Source organism: Caenorhabditis remanei, chromosome III (genome assembly GCF_010183535.1).
Source record: "Caenorhabditis remanei strain PX506 chromosome III, whole genome shotgun sequence".
NCBI classification, from domain to species: Eukaryota; Metazoa; Nematoda; class Chromadorea; order Rhabditida; family Rhabditidae; genus Caenorhabditis; species Caenorhabditis remanei.
The window spans coordinates 13,502,670-13,517,475 of NC_071330.1; the positions used below are offsets into that span (position 1 = coordinate 13,502,670).

The 14,806-nt window shown below is 38.5% G+C and overlaps 2 protein-coding genes across 2 annotated transcripts; both read right to left on the minus strand.

Moving 5' to 3' along the window:
* Positions 1 to 340: 340 nt before the first annotated feature.
* On the minus strand, positions 341 to 727 carry GCK72_011194 (uncharacterized protein; the record flags this gene model as incomplete). The annotated part of the gene is made up of 1 exon (XM_003092690.2): positions 341 to 727. One exon carries the CDS (start codon positions 725 to 727, stop codon positions 341 to 343), a length of 387 nt encoding a protein of 128 aa, XP_003092738.2.
* A 1,122-nt stretch (positions 728 to 1,849) lies between these two features.
* Positions 1,850 to 12,482, minus strand: GCK72_011195 (uncharacterized protein; the record flags this gene model as incomplete). Its single annotated transcript, XM_053728280.1, has 12 exons — positions 1,850 to 1,996; positions 2,919 to 3,170; positions 4,049 to 4,270; positions 4,682 to 5,223; positions 5,606 to 5,770; positions 6,141 to 6,360; positions 6,411 to 6,481; positions 6,601 to 6,988; positions 9,443 to 9,703; positions 10,513 to 10,929; positions 12,038 to 12,331; positions 12,468 to 12,482. 12 exons carry the CDS (start codon positions 12,480 to 12,482, stop codon positions 1,850 to 1,852), a joined length of 2,994 nt encoding a protein of 997 aa, XP_053587857.1.
* Between the last annotated feature and the right edge of the window lie 2,324 nt (positions 12,483 to 14,806).

Below are 14,806 nucleotides of genomic sequence, written 5' to 3' on the forward strand. Positions count from 1 at the left end.
GTTTGCGGACAAAACACCAGATTTGACGACAATTGTTTAAATTTAGCTGAAAATAGGCGATTTGGGATAATCAAGCACGGAAAATCTGAATCTCAGCTTATAGTTAGAATTAAGCGAAAAAAAATGTTCAGAAAATTTTGAAAATAATTTAAGATTTTCCAAATTTCTTGACTTTCAACTCTATTTTTCTCCATTTTACCGTAGTCTTTTTATAATTTTATTAACATATTCAGAATCTACGCAAAATTCTGATTCTAACAGTTTTTGTCCGGAGTTTCTAGCGTTAATTTGAAATTTCCGGGTTACTGTACCGCGGGGTTTGCGGACAAAACACCATATCCTACGACACATCTCCAAAATGCTTCAAAATAAGTACACTGGGGTAATCGACCATGCTGAATCCGATTCTGACATTTATACTCGCCTCAAAACAAAAATTCATCCACCAAATCGAAACTTGCTCCAAGATTGCACAAAGTATCAATCCAACGACACCCCAAGCATAGAACATACGGTGTTTCGCCTCCGACATCTGAGATCTCTCCTCAGCGTAGAAATCGTCGTCCCACACCTTTTTAAGGAAAGAGAAAACCAGAAAGAGCCATATAGACATCGCATGAATGAAAAGTGAGAATTGAGAGGTCTTCTGGTGCTCAGGGGTCACAATGAACAAGATGAAAAATCCGGAGATAAGGACGGTAGTGGTCCCGAACACCAAGCTGAGCATGGTGGCTGAAAAATTTCAAAAAAAATTGGAAAAAAAACAATAACTTCTGAAAACGCGTCCCAGGCACGCCCGATTCAAAATTCTGAAACTAAAAATGCGATATTCAGAATCAGCTCGCCGAGACGCTTCGAAAAAGTATAATCATGACCACAATCCAAGCAAATCGGGTCTCACCACGAAATCTACCGTAGTCATGCGCCTTTAAATTTGGTTACTGTAGTTTTCGTGGTGGGACCCAACTTGCTCAGAACCTAGGCATGATTATGCTTTTCTGAAAGCTCTCGACTAGAAGAATTCGATGGGATGGGTGAAAAACCATGAAAACGGTAAAATATGAAAAACGCGTCCAAGGCACGCCCGATTCAAAATTCTGAAACTAAAAATGCGATATTCAGAATCAGCTCGTCGAGACGCTTCGGAAAAGTATAATCATGCCAGGGTTAAATGCAAGTTGGGTCTCACCACGAAAACTACAGTAACCCAACCCAGACTACGGTAGTTTTCGTGGTGAGACCCGATTTGCTTAGAACCGAGGCATGATTATACTTATTAGAAGCGTCTCGACACGCTGAATCTGATGCGATAAGTTTCATGCCCGAGAATTGGGTTTCTAGGCCATGAGAGCTTAAAATGTGAGTTTTAGGTCGAAAATTTTAAAAATTTACGGAAAAAAATGCTTCCCCCTACCGTATACCCTAAAAAGGAAGTAAAATCGGAAGAAAAAACGTCAAATTCGCAACATTGTGCGCCCCCATATTTATATCAGCTCACACGCTACCTAAGCTCCGCCCACTTCTCGACCTGTCACCTATTTTGTGTCTGCGTCTCTCGACTCACCTATACTATTTCCCAATTTCTAATTACCGCCCATCTTACGTCCGAAACATAAAGTAATGATATATTATTCATAAATATTGGTATGTCAATTTTTGTCGTTGCTGAATTTTTAATGATAATGAAAAAATTTTGTCAAGAAAAATGTTGCGTTTTTGTGAATTTTTGGGATAGATAGAGGAAAATTAGTAGAATGGGAGAAAATGAAGAATATAAATATACAGAACTGAAATAAAAATAGAGAGATCAAAAGGGGCGTGGCTTATAGAAAAAATCACAAAAAATAAATTAAGGCGATTCCTGAATGTCTCGTTTCCAGCTCATCACAATTTTCGATGCTTCTCGGAGGCCTGACAGATAGGCGCCGGCCATCGTTTGGGGCTCCGCGGCGATCGTGTGCTCACCGGCGAAATAGATACGGTCGTCGATTGTTTCCTGGAAAAAAATTAAAAATTTCAGATTTTTCAGAAGAAAATTGCTTCACAATCGGTTTTTTTTACTCAAAAAATGGAAAAATTTCAGAATTTTTTGTAAAAATGCTCAAAAATTCAAATCCGGGTTCGGAATTTTGCAATTCTGGTTTTTTTGAATACATGTTTGATTCAAGATTCAAAATTGTTCCTTTGTCTGTCTGTCTCTTTTCCAGCGTGTCCGGATGTCCGAAGTTGAAATTTTAAAATTTTAAGGTAAAAAAAGGAAAATTAATTTCGAAATTCGAGATTTTTGAAGTGAATCGTTCAGTTTTGGCGGCCCAAAAACTACAATTCGCCTCCTCGTGGCCTAGGAATCCAAAATCTCGGTCATGAAATATATCCCATCAGATTCAGAGTGTCGAGACGCTTCGAATGAGTATAATCATGGCTAGGTTCTGAGCAAATCGGGTCTCACCACGAAAACTACAGTAACCCAACAAAGACTACGGTAGTTTTCGTGGTGAGACCCAACTTGCTCAGAATATAGGCATGATTATACTTTTCTGAAGCGTCTTGATATGCTGATTCTGAATATCGAATTTTTATTTGCAGAATTTTGAATCTGGCGCGCTTGGGACGCGTTTTTCAGATTTTACCGTTTTTCATGGTTTTTCACTCATCCCATCGAATTCTCCTAGTCGAAAGACTACGGTAGTTTTCGTGGCGAGACCCAATTTGTTCAGAATTTATGCATGATTATACTCATTCGAAGCGTCTCGACGCGCTGAATCAGATGAGATAAATTTCAAGGCCGGGAATTGGGTTTCTAGGCTACAAAAGCTCAAAATGTGAGTTTTAGGCCGCAAATTATGAGAATTGGCGCGCCTAGGACGCGTTTTCTCAGTTTTTATCGATTTCAACGGGCTTTCCACCTAATTTCTCACCTTCAACTTATTATAAACGCCATCTCCGCTGGATCCAAACGGTACATACGTATAAGACATTCCAATGTACGGATCCGCTCCCCAATGTGATACCATTTGACCAATCGGGTTGATTATAGCCTTCGGGAACATCTTTCGGAGAGTTTCAACGAATTTTTCGGCGACTTCTTCGTCGGAGAGCTCATTGACGAGATTCACGTGCTCGGCGGTCACATAGGACATCAGGACAAAAACTTCATTGCCGGTGGCGTCCTGGAAATTGGAAATTTTGATGAGAAAATATTTCAAAATTGCGATTTTCAGCTAAACATCTCTTAGAATTACTATTTCTCCTGAAAATTCTTGAATTTTCGGCCTTAAACTCACATTTTGAGCTCTCGTGGCCTAGAAACCCAATTCTCGGCCATGAAATTCATCTTATCAAATTCAGCGTGCCAAGGCGCTTCGAATGAGTATAATCATGCCCATATTCTGATCAAGTTGGGTCTCACCACGAAAACTACCGTAGTCTTTGTTCGGTTACTGTAGTTTTCGTGGTGCGACCCGATTTGCTCGGAACCTTGGCATGATTATACTTTTCTGAAAGCTCGCGACAAGCTGATTCTGAAAATCGCAGTTTCATATTCAGAATTCTAAATCTGGCGCGTTTAGGACGCGTTTTCATATGTTTCACCCAAACAGTCATAACATTGAAAGCTCTCAAAAAAACTCGGGTGAAAAACGGTAACTTCTGAGAAACGCGTCCCAGGCGCGCCAGATTCAAAATTCTGGAAATAAAAATACGATATTCAGAATCAACGTGTCAAGACGCTTCAGAAAAGTATAATCATGCCTATGTTTGAAGCAAATCGGGTCTCACCACGAAAACTACCGTACTCTTTGTTGGGTTACTGTAGTTTTCGTGGTGAGACCCGATTTGCTTGGAATGTAGGCATGATTATACTCATTCAAAGCGTCTCGACACTCTGAATCTGATGGGATATATTTCATGGCCGAGAATCAGGTTTCTAGGCCACGAGGAGGCGAATTGTACATTTCGGCCGTCAAAACTGAACAAAACTGGAAAAATGCTCGTTTTCACTTCAAATATCTCGATTTTTTTAAGCGTTTTCTCGCCTAAAATCACTAACTTTTCCTGAAAAATCGTAATAAATATTGAAAAGACTCCGATCGGACTTCGAATCCGGCACCTTGCCGAAATACTGTGCTTTGATTCCATCATCCGCATCTACAGTACTCCAGAATCGACGGTCGAATTTCACGGCCATTTTCTCGATTAGTCCCGCCCCCAAATCGTCGATCGCTTTACGTTTTTCGTCGGGAAGAGGCGGATTGAAGAGTTGCGGGTTTTTCTGGAATAAAATAGGATTCTTGTGCTTAAAAATCGGGAAAAAATGGTTGGAAAACGGGTATTTCTGATCAAAACGAATCTCATTTGTGAGTTTCGCGTCCTAGGCGCGCCAGATTCGATGTTCTGAAAATAAAAATTCGATATTTAGAATCAGCTCGTCGAGACGCTTCAGAAAAGTATAATCATGCCTAGGTTCTGAGCAAGTTGGGTCTCGCCACGAAAACTACAGTAATCAAACAAAGACTACGGTAGTTTTCGTGGTGGGACCCAATTTGAATCAAGCCTAGGCATGATTATACTTTTCTGAACCGTCTCGACGAGCTGAATCTAAATATTGCATTTGTATGTTCAGAATATCGAATCTGGCGCGCCTAGGACGCGTTTTCAGTCATTTTCAGCGTCCCTCGCTCACCTTCAACACAGCCAAGGACGTCGTCACCACAACTTTATCGAAAGTCTCGGTTTCTCCCGTCTCGAACACCAATTTCACTCGTTTCTCCTCACTTTTCCAATCGATTTGTTTGATTGGAGAGTTGAGACGTATATCCAAACCACGCGCCAAATATTCAATGATCGTTTGAGCGCCGTCGAGAATCACCGCGTGTTCGCCGGCGAAATTTCCGAATTTCTCATTGTGATCGTACTCTTTTGCGGAGAGATTCTCGACCGCCGTTCCGCATGAGAATTCGAGATTTCCGAGGTGAAAATCGAGAAGTTTCTCGAATTCTGGAGTGTAGAGATGATCGAGATCGGCGGCTGAGAGCAGGCCGGAGCTCATTTTTGAGAACATTTCTGTAAGAACGAACACAATTTTAGGATCGGAGTTACAGTAGTCTCTAGGATCGGAGATACAGTAGTCTGTAGGATCCAAACTACAGTAGTCTCCAGGATCGGAGTTACAGTAGTCCTTAGAATCAAAGATACAGTAGTCTCTAGGATCGGAGATAAAGTAGTCTTTAGGATCGGAGATTTATGGATCTACCCACGAAGAAAACTTGCCTACCCACGAACGCAAAATAATGCATTTTTATGGCACAAAAATGCAAAAAATGCATTAAATTGCATTCGTGAATAGAATTAAATTGCATTAAATGGTACAAGTGTTCTTCGTGGGTAGATCCATTAAGATCCAAACTACAGTACTCGTAGGATCCTAACTACAGTAGTCTCTAGGATCGGAGATACAGTAGTCTCTAGGATTCAAACTACAGTAGTCTCTAGGATCCTAGCTACAGTTATCTCCAGGATCCAAGCTACCGTAATTTCTAGTATCGGAGTTACAGTAGTCTCTAGGATCGGAGATACAGTAGTCTCCAGTCTCCAGGATCCTAGCTACCGTAATCTCCAGGATCGGAGTTACAGTAGTCTCTAGGATCTAGGATCGAAGATACAGTAGTTTCTAGGATCGGAGTTACAGTAATCCTCAGGATCGGAGTTACAGAAGTCTCCAGGATCCTAGCTTCAGTACTCCTGGGATCGGAGAAACAGTAGTCTCTAGGATCTAGGATCGAAGATACAGTAGTCTCTACGATCTAGGATCCTATCTCTAGGATCGGAGATACAGTAGTCTCTAGGATCGGAGATACAGTAATCTCTAGGATCGGAGATACAGAAGTCTCTAGGATCAGAGTCTCTAGGAACGGAGTTACAGTAGTCAATCTTTAATAGTAATCCTCAGGATCTAGGATCCTAGCTACAGTAATCTCTAAGATCGGAGATACAGTAGCCTCTAGGATTGAAAGTCTCTGGGATCGGAGTTACAGTAGTCTCTAGGATCCAGGATCCTAGCTACAGTATTCTCTAGGATCGGAGTTACAGTACTCTCTAGGATCGGGGATACAGTAGTCTCTAGGATCCAGGATCCAAGCTACCGTAATCTCTAGGATCGGAGATACAGTAGTCTGAAGGATCGGAGTCTCTAGGATCGGAGTTACAGTAGTCTCTAGGATCGGAGATACAGTAGTCTGTAGGATCCAAGCTACCGTAATCTCTAGGATCAGAGTTACAGTAGTCTCTAGGATCAGAGATACAGTAGTCTCCAGTCTCCAGGATCCAAGCTACCATAATTTCTAGGATCGGAGATACAGTAGTCTGTAGGATCGGAGTTACAGTAGTCTTTAGGTCTCCAGGATCTTAGCTACAGTAATCTCTATGATCGGAGATACCGTAATCTCCAGGATCGGAGTCTCTAGGATCGGAGTTACAGTAGTCTCTAGGATTAAACTCAAATTCAGGATCCAAACTACAGTACTCCTAGGATCAAGTTTAACCTTTTTAACCTGATTTTCAACGGATTTCAGCCTAATTTTCACCCATTTTCTCCCTAATTACCCTCCAAAGTGACATCAGGAAAATTGCGATCCGATTGATACTTATTCCTAATCGCATCCAATACATTATTATAATGTAAATCCACTTGATCATCCAATTCCTTGTGTTCCAAAGTGAAACACCGCCCGGTTTCATCGATTAACGGACAGAAAAACGTCGAATTTCTGTATCGAATTCCGATTTGTTCACAGAGTAAAGTGATGGGATTATTGATATTTCCAACAATGATCTGAGCTCCTTTTCCAACTGGCACACCCAGTGTTCTGTCATCATTCATTCGGCCACCGTGACGATCTTTCGCCTCGAATAAAACGGCGTTTACACCGAGATGTTGGAGGTGACGAGCCGTTGAGATACCTGAGATTCCGGCTCCGATTATTGCCACTTTCTGAAAAAATTGAGGATTTTTTGAGGGAGAGATTTGCATATTTGCACCTTTTGAAAAAAATTGTTATTTTCTAGCGGTTTTCCGTCATTTTTCTGTCAAACTTCTCTAATTTTCAGATTTTCTAACCTTGATCAGCGCGTAACTCCCTTCAAAATGAATATTATGAGTTGAAAAATATACCAAAATGTAGATCTCGGTGAGCTCTATGGTTATGACCTACTTCGTGTCAGATGACTGACCGGTATCGTGTCGCTTTTCAGTCGCGTCCCAGGCGCGCCAGATTCGAGATTCTGGTTTCAAACTCACATTTTGAGCATTTGTGGCCTATAAACCCAGTTCTAGGCCAAGAAATTCATCTCATTAGAATCAGAGTGCCAAGGCGCTTCGAATGAGTATAATCATGCCCATATTCTGAGCAAGTTGGGTCTCACCACGAAAACTACCGTAGTCTTTGTTGGGTCACTGTAGTTTTCGTGGTGAGACCCGATTTGCTCGGAACCTTGGCATGATTATACTCATTCGAAGCGTCTCGAAACGCTGAATCTGATGGGATATATTTCATGGCCGAGATTTCGGAATCCTAGGCCACGAGGAGGCGAATTGTAGATATCGGACCGCACAGTGTTTTCAGGGTTCCGAGGCGTTTAAAACCAGGTCAGGTAATTGATTTCTACCATAAGACTGCGTTAGAAAAGAATTTCCAAGTTTTTTCATCCGAAAGAGTTCACTTTTTGAACAAAAAACCATCTGAAATCCCAATTTTTCCTGAAAATTTCTTTCAAACTTTTTGCCCGAAAATTGAGTGTTCAGTGACTGAAGACGATAGAAACTTACAGTTTTTTCATCTGGAACCTGTGCATTAGTTCACAAAGCAATGTATTTATATCAAATTTGTATTTTCGGTCGGGAAAACGCTCAATATCTGACTAAATTATCATTTTGAGCTACAAAATCTTGTAAGATACATGAAAAATCACGATTTTTAGTTCAAAAAACGACATTTCACGATTCCCAACCGGACTTGGAATCTAAAATGTGTGTATTTCCAAATCGTTGAAAAAATTTAACTCTCCCTTCAGAAAAGTGAGCAGGTCTCGGACACCCTTTCCTCGAAGATTTGAAAAGAAGAATTTTCAAAAATCTAAAAATCATAGAATTCTCGGTATGTTATTTTGAACACTGTTCCTAAAAAAACAGTGGCCTACATTCGGAGAAAAGTGGACCAAGCCTAGATAATATCTCTCATTCATCCTTTTTTTTCGCCGAAAATCAACAAAAAAAGTTCGCAGAAACCAGGTCATGTACCCTTCTGTACTACCTTTCTATTTAACGTAGAAGCTCCGCCCCTTTTGGTATAAAAGTCCAATTTTCCAATGGATTCGTATAATTGTAACCTTCGTCAGACAACCTTTCGGAATGGTCGTCAAATATTATTTCTATATGATTTTTTAAGAATTTTATGTTTTTTTCTGTTATTTTTTATTTGGACTGGAGGATTTCCGATTTTGGTCCAAAATTTTTGAAGAGGATTTTGATTTTTGGTGATGACCCAGTATTCATGGTATGTTCTAGAAAATCTCTTGAAAATCTTACATTTTTTTTCCATTTACAGTCGATGATAAAAGTGGAAATCTTGTTTGGAACAGTGTACACACAAAACGGAAAAATTTCGCTAGTATTTTGTATTTATGGAAAATCATTTTTTATTAATAAAAATGTAATATATTGATTCTTTTTTTCACGGGAACAATGCACTGACTATTTTTGCCCTTTTGGGGATTTTTGAGTTGAAAAATCAAAAAAAAAACTGGGGAAAATGGTTGGAAAACGAGTATTTCTGATCAAAACGGATGCCATTTGTGAGTTTTAGGCCAAAAATTGAAGATAAACAGAAAACGCGTGCTAGGCGCGCCAGATTCGATATTCTGAAAATAAAAATGCGATATTTAGAATCCGCTCGTCGAGACGGTTCAGAAAAGTATAATCATGTCTATATTCTGAACAAATTGGGTCCCACCGCGAAAACTACCGTAGTCTTTGTTTGATTACTGTAGTTTTCGTGGTGAGACCCGATTTGCTTAGAACCTATGCATGATTATACTTTTCTGAAGCATCTCGACGAGCTGATTCTGAATATCGCATCCGTATGTTCGGAATATCGAATCTGGCGCGCCTAGGACGCATTTTCTGTTTTTCTTCAATTTTTGGCCCAAAACTCACAAATGACATCCGTTTTGATCAGAAATACTCGTTTTTCAATCATTTCTTCTCTAATTTTTTGATTTTTTAACGATACCGGTCCGTCATCTGGCACGGAGTAGGTCAGAGACATTGAGAACGCTGAGATCTACATTTTGGTATATTTTTCAACTCATAAAACTCATTTTGAAGCGAGCTACGCTCTGATCAAGGTTGACAAGTATATTATATGAATATATACATATCAAAACTCACCGGCACATTCCCGTTTAACGGATCGATTCGAAAATCGAATGCCCCATAATTGACGATTCCTTTAATTGTCAAGAATTCGAGAATCGGTTGAATCAAGTGTTCAATGAAGAATATCCGTGCGTGTCCTCTGACAATAATCTGTGATTCGACCATCTTCTGAGTCACTTCGACGAATGGATGTTTCAGCCACATTGCGATGATTGTGTTACGTACTTGAAGGTAGTAAATGGAGATTGGATCGTCCGCGAATTTTGGGAACGCCTGGAATGGAAATTAGGCATGAATTTGTCCACTTTTGAATCGAAATGACTAATTTTCAACACATTTTGTTCCCGGATTTTTAACACTTTTGGACACACATTTTCATATCGTTCAAACCTGAGAAATCACAATTCTTTAAAAAATATATATCCCATCAGATTCAGCTCGTCGAGACGCTTCGAATGAGTATAATCATGACCACATTCTGAGCAAATCGGGTCTCACCACGAAAGCTACCGTACTTCTGATCCTGGGTTACGGTAGTTTTCGTGGTGAGACCCGAATTGCTCAGAATATAGGCATGATTATACTTTTCTGAACCGTCTCGACGAGCTCATTCTAAATATTGCATCCGTATGTTCAGAAAATCAAATCTGGCGCGCCAAGGACGCTTTTTCAGTCATTTTCAACGTTCCCCGCTGAAAATGACTGAAAAGCTTTCTTAGCTTTGAGCCATATTGAAAACCCAAAAACTGTTAAAAATCCAGTAAAATCTGTTGAAAATTTAGAGTCGTTCGGACTGGAAAAAGCTGAAACTCAAATTTTCAGCCAGAAAATTGAAGTCCCAATTGGAAAGCTCAAAAACGCGTCCAAGGCGCGCCCGATTTTGGATTTTCATCATTTTCCGTCTCAAAACGCGTCCAAAGCGCGCCAGATTTTGGATTTTTATCATTTTCCGTCTTAAAACGCGTCCAAAGCGCCCTAGATTCCGGAGTTTTATCATTTTCCGTCTTAAAAACGCGTCCAAAGCGCGCCGGATGGTTTTCTGCTAAAAATAATCGAATTTCAGCCAAAAAAAAAACGCTCACAAATTTCTCATCAGTTTCCATGAATTCGGGATGTACAATATTCGCAATAACATCTGTAAACGGCACATAAAACATGTTCATAATCTTCTTCGTATCTCGAAACGCCACGCCCCCATCATCAATAAGCTCCGCCCCCTCCTGACACGTGGCGTCCATTCCAGTGGTCCGTGTGACATAGTGATCTACGAGTAGATCATAAGAAATGTTATTTTGAAGAAGTGGAGGTTGTCCGAATTCATTGAAACACCATCCAGAATCACGACGGACTCGACGGACGTCTTCTGATTCCACGGTGGTGTCACAGTCATTTTCGCATTGAAAATTGACGAAATCGTGGGGTTTAAAGGTTTCAGACGACTGGAATTCCGAGTATTTCCCACATGATTGACACTTTTTGTAGTAGGGGAGGAAGCAACTCTGAAATTATGATATGGAATTTTAAAAAACCTTTTTTGAGCTAAAAACTGCCAAATTTTGCTCCAAATCGAGAGACGTAGAGAAGCTAGAGTTCCTCGTTGTCTGCGTCTCACCCGAACTTCTAGCGACAATATCTCAAAAGGGGCGGAGCTATCAAAAAGTTAACAACTAAGAAAATGCGCAAAATTTTATGTTGATCATTTTTGTAGTTGACCACTTTTTTCTAGCTCCGCCCACTTTTGAGTTATAGCGATTTGAAGTTGGGGAGAGACACATAGAAGATAGAGAGTCTCGTTGTCTGCGTCTCCAGATTTGTTTTCGGATGAAAACTTTTGAAAATTTCTCCTAAAATTGTCAAAAATTAGGTAACAAAAATCGGATTTATCGATTTTTCCAGGATTTTTTTTTAATTTTGTACTCAATATTTTTTACTCATTTTTTCAGCATTTGTTCCATGCTAAACCCATCAAAAACACATTTTCTACCTATATTAGCAAAAACGAAAAAGTTTTCACTTATGCGGAATTGCTCATTCCTCACGTTTTAGTCAATTTTCAGCTTTTTACAGTCATTTTGAACTGATTTTGAGTCATTTTCAGCGATTTTCAGCGGTTTCAACCAAAATTTCGCCTTTTTTTCGGCCGATTTCTAGCCGTTTTAGACAGACGTTTAGGGATGTTTTCATTTGGAGCAATTTTCACTCATTTTACGGCTGTTTGAGACCTATTTTTACCGATTTCAGGTGAATTTAGTGAGGAAAAAATGAATTTTGATGAGAAAATCAGCGAAAATCCTGTTATTTTGCTAAAATAGCGAAAACAAAAAGGAAAAAAAGTTTCGTCACCGGCCGGAATCGAACCCGGGACCCGTTGAGTGTAGCGCAACCATGTAACCCACTGCGCCACCGTGGTAAAAACGGCGGCGAGAGGTTAAGGGCGTTGATAAAAGGGGTGAAATCGTCAATGAGGAAAGTGCGCCCTATGGAGAAAAAGTGAAATTTCTGGGATTTTTAAGCGATTTGCAGTTGAAAACATCAATTTTAGGTGACTTTTGAGCAATTTTTCCCATTTTTGAGCTCATTTTCACCCTACTCACTCTAAAAACTCACATTAATATATCGTTTCGCGAATTGTTCATTCCTCACGTATGTCTGTCCATCAATAGCCTTCTGTTTCCAAATCAAAAAGTCAGGTTCGTAGTCCCGCCCACGAAAAGTCGTCGAGAAACACGATGAGCAACAAGCCTCAGTCTTACTGAGTCGATGACCGTAACTCGCCGAAATCTTACAATTTCCCAGTTGAAGAACACAATTTTCTTGGATTTCTGAGTTGGATTTTCGGATTTTTTTCGCTTCTTTTAGCACTTCTGTGGCGATGGCGCAGGCACGTTTTATTCGAGATTTCTGGAAAAATCGATAAGTTTTGAGTCAAAATACACAATTTTTGACGAAAATGTAAGTAAAATCGGTAAAAAATTAGATTTTTTTTCGGATAACCGTCGGAATTTTCGTACTTTTTACGGTGATTTTCACCTAAAACCTTGGAAAATCGCATTCTCTGACATGTAGACGCCCGGAAAAAACTTTTTTCGGCTCAAAATTTTTCACAAAGTATGAATTTTCAATAAAAACTGCAATTTTATTTTTTTTAAATAGTCAAAATACACATTTTTCTGTTCAAAATCGTTAAATTTTTGACGAAAATCTAAGAATAATCGACTCTTTTGCGTTCTCGGTGTATGTCTGAATGTCCGGATGTCCGTCTGTAAATCTCTCCGGGTGTCCGGATGTCCATATGATTTTCAGATGGTTTTTGAGAAAGTTTGAACGATAAAAATGGGATTTTTTCTATAAATTTTGACTTTTTTTCTCCTTTTTTGCCAAAATTTATAGAAAAAAACCCTTTTTTATCATAATTTTTCACAATTATCCGTTCAAATTTTCTCAAAAATTATGTGAAAACCATATGGACATCCGGACATCCGGACAGAGATTTACAGACGGACATCTCGACAATCAGACATACACCGAGAACGCAAAAGAGCCGATTTTTCTTAGATTTTCGTCAAAATTTGGATATTTTTGGCATGAAAAGTAACTAAAAACGTCTTTCCTGCGGTTTATAGTGTTATTTTGACTCAAAAACTGCGATTTTCATGCTAAAAATCGATTAAAACGGTGTTTTTTAACTAAAAATCTTGAAAAATCGCATTCTCTGTCATGTAGACGCCCGGAAAAACCTTTTTTCGGGTCAGAATTTTGCACAAAGTATGAATTTTCAATAAAAACTGCAATTTTATTTTTTTTAAATAGTCAAAATACACATTTTTCTGTTCAAAATCGTTAAATTTTTGACGAAAATCTAACAAAAATCGGTTCTTTTCCGTTCTCGGTGTATATCCGGATGTCCGGATGTCCATATGATTTTCAGATAGTTTTTGAGAAAGTTTGAACGGATAATTGTGAAAAATTATGATAAAAAATGGTTTTTTTTCTATAAATTTTGACCGTTTCTCTTTTTTTGCCAAAATTTATAGAAAAAAACCTTTTTTATCATAATTTTTCACAATTATCCGATCAAATTTTCTGAAAAATTATCTGAAAACCATATGGACATCCGGACAGAGATTTACAGACGGATATCCGGACATCTGGACATTCAGACATTCACCGAGAACGCAAAAGAGTCGATTTTTCTTAGATTTTCGTCAAAAATTTAGGGATTCTGAACAGAAAAATGAGTATTTTGACTATTTTTTGTAAAATTGCAGTTTTTATTGAAATTCATACTTTGTGTAAAATTCTGACTCGAAAAAAGGTTTTTCGGGCGTCTACTTGGCAGAGAATGCGATTTTCCAAGGTTTTCAGTTAAAAATCACCGTTTTAAAAGATTTTTAGCATGAAAATCGCAATTTTTGAGTAAAAACTACACTAAAAACGACTAAAATCGAGCCAAATCGAAATTCCAGACGGAGATTTTAGAATTTGTCGAGGAAGGTGTCGAACATACAGTTTTTCAGATAATTTATCTAATTTTTCCTAATTTTTTCCAATTTTTCCATTGATTTTTCACAATTTCTAGCGAAAATCCACACCTTGACTGGTTTCTCTTCATCTTCTTCACTCTCACTCCCGTCTTCTTCCATTTTAACGTCTTCTTCATCTTTTATTTCTACTTTCTTCTTCGTTTCCATCTCGAATTTCTGCTTTTGTTCTGAAAATTTGAATTTCGGCGATTTTTACCGATTTTCTACGTTTTTTGCAAAGAAATACTGCATTTTTGACATAACAATTGGTTTTTTAACAAGATTTTTGTGAATTTCAGCAGTTTTACAGCGGAAAAACACAGAAATCGTCGAAAAAATGGATGAAAATGGAGATTTTAGCAATTGGCGGCGTGAGTGCAGTGGAGCGCGCTTGCATTGATGGAAGGGAAAAGTGGCGGGAAATTTGAATTTGAGTTTTTTCGATGGTTAGTAGATTTCTAGATTTTTAATTTCAGCTGGTTTAAAACAGTTTTTCGGGATGAAAAAAACACTATAAAATAGAAAAGATAGAATAAGTTTGATTTTTGCATCAAAACCGAAAAACCACTTAAAATTACTGTTTTAGCTATTTCGTGTATTCTGTCTTAAGAAAAAACTGAATAAGAAGAAAATTATATTTTTAATTTATTGATTTGTTCAAATTATTATATCAAAAAGAAAAACCTTACAAAAAATTACCTTGTATCAAAAAAATGGGAGAGTGAGATGTTTTGTACATAGAAAAAAAGCGAGAAATCATAAAAGGTCAAAAAAAGATCAAAATGGTAGATCAAAATATAAATTAAGTAGGAGCAAGGGTAATTATTAATTAAATAATAATTAAAAAATCACA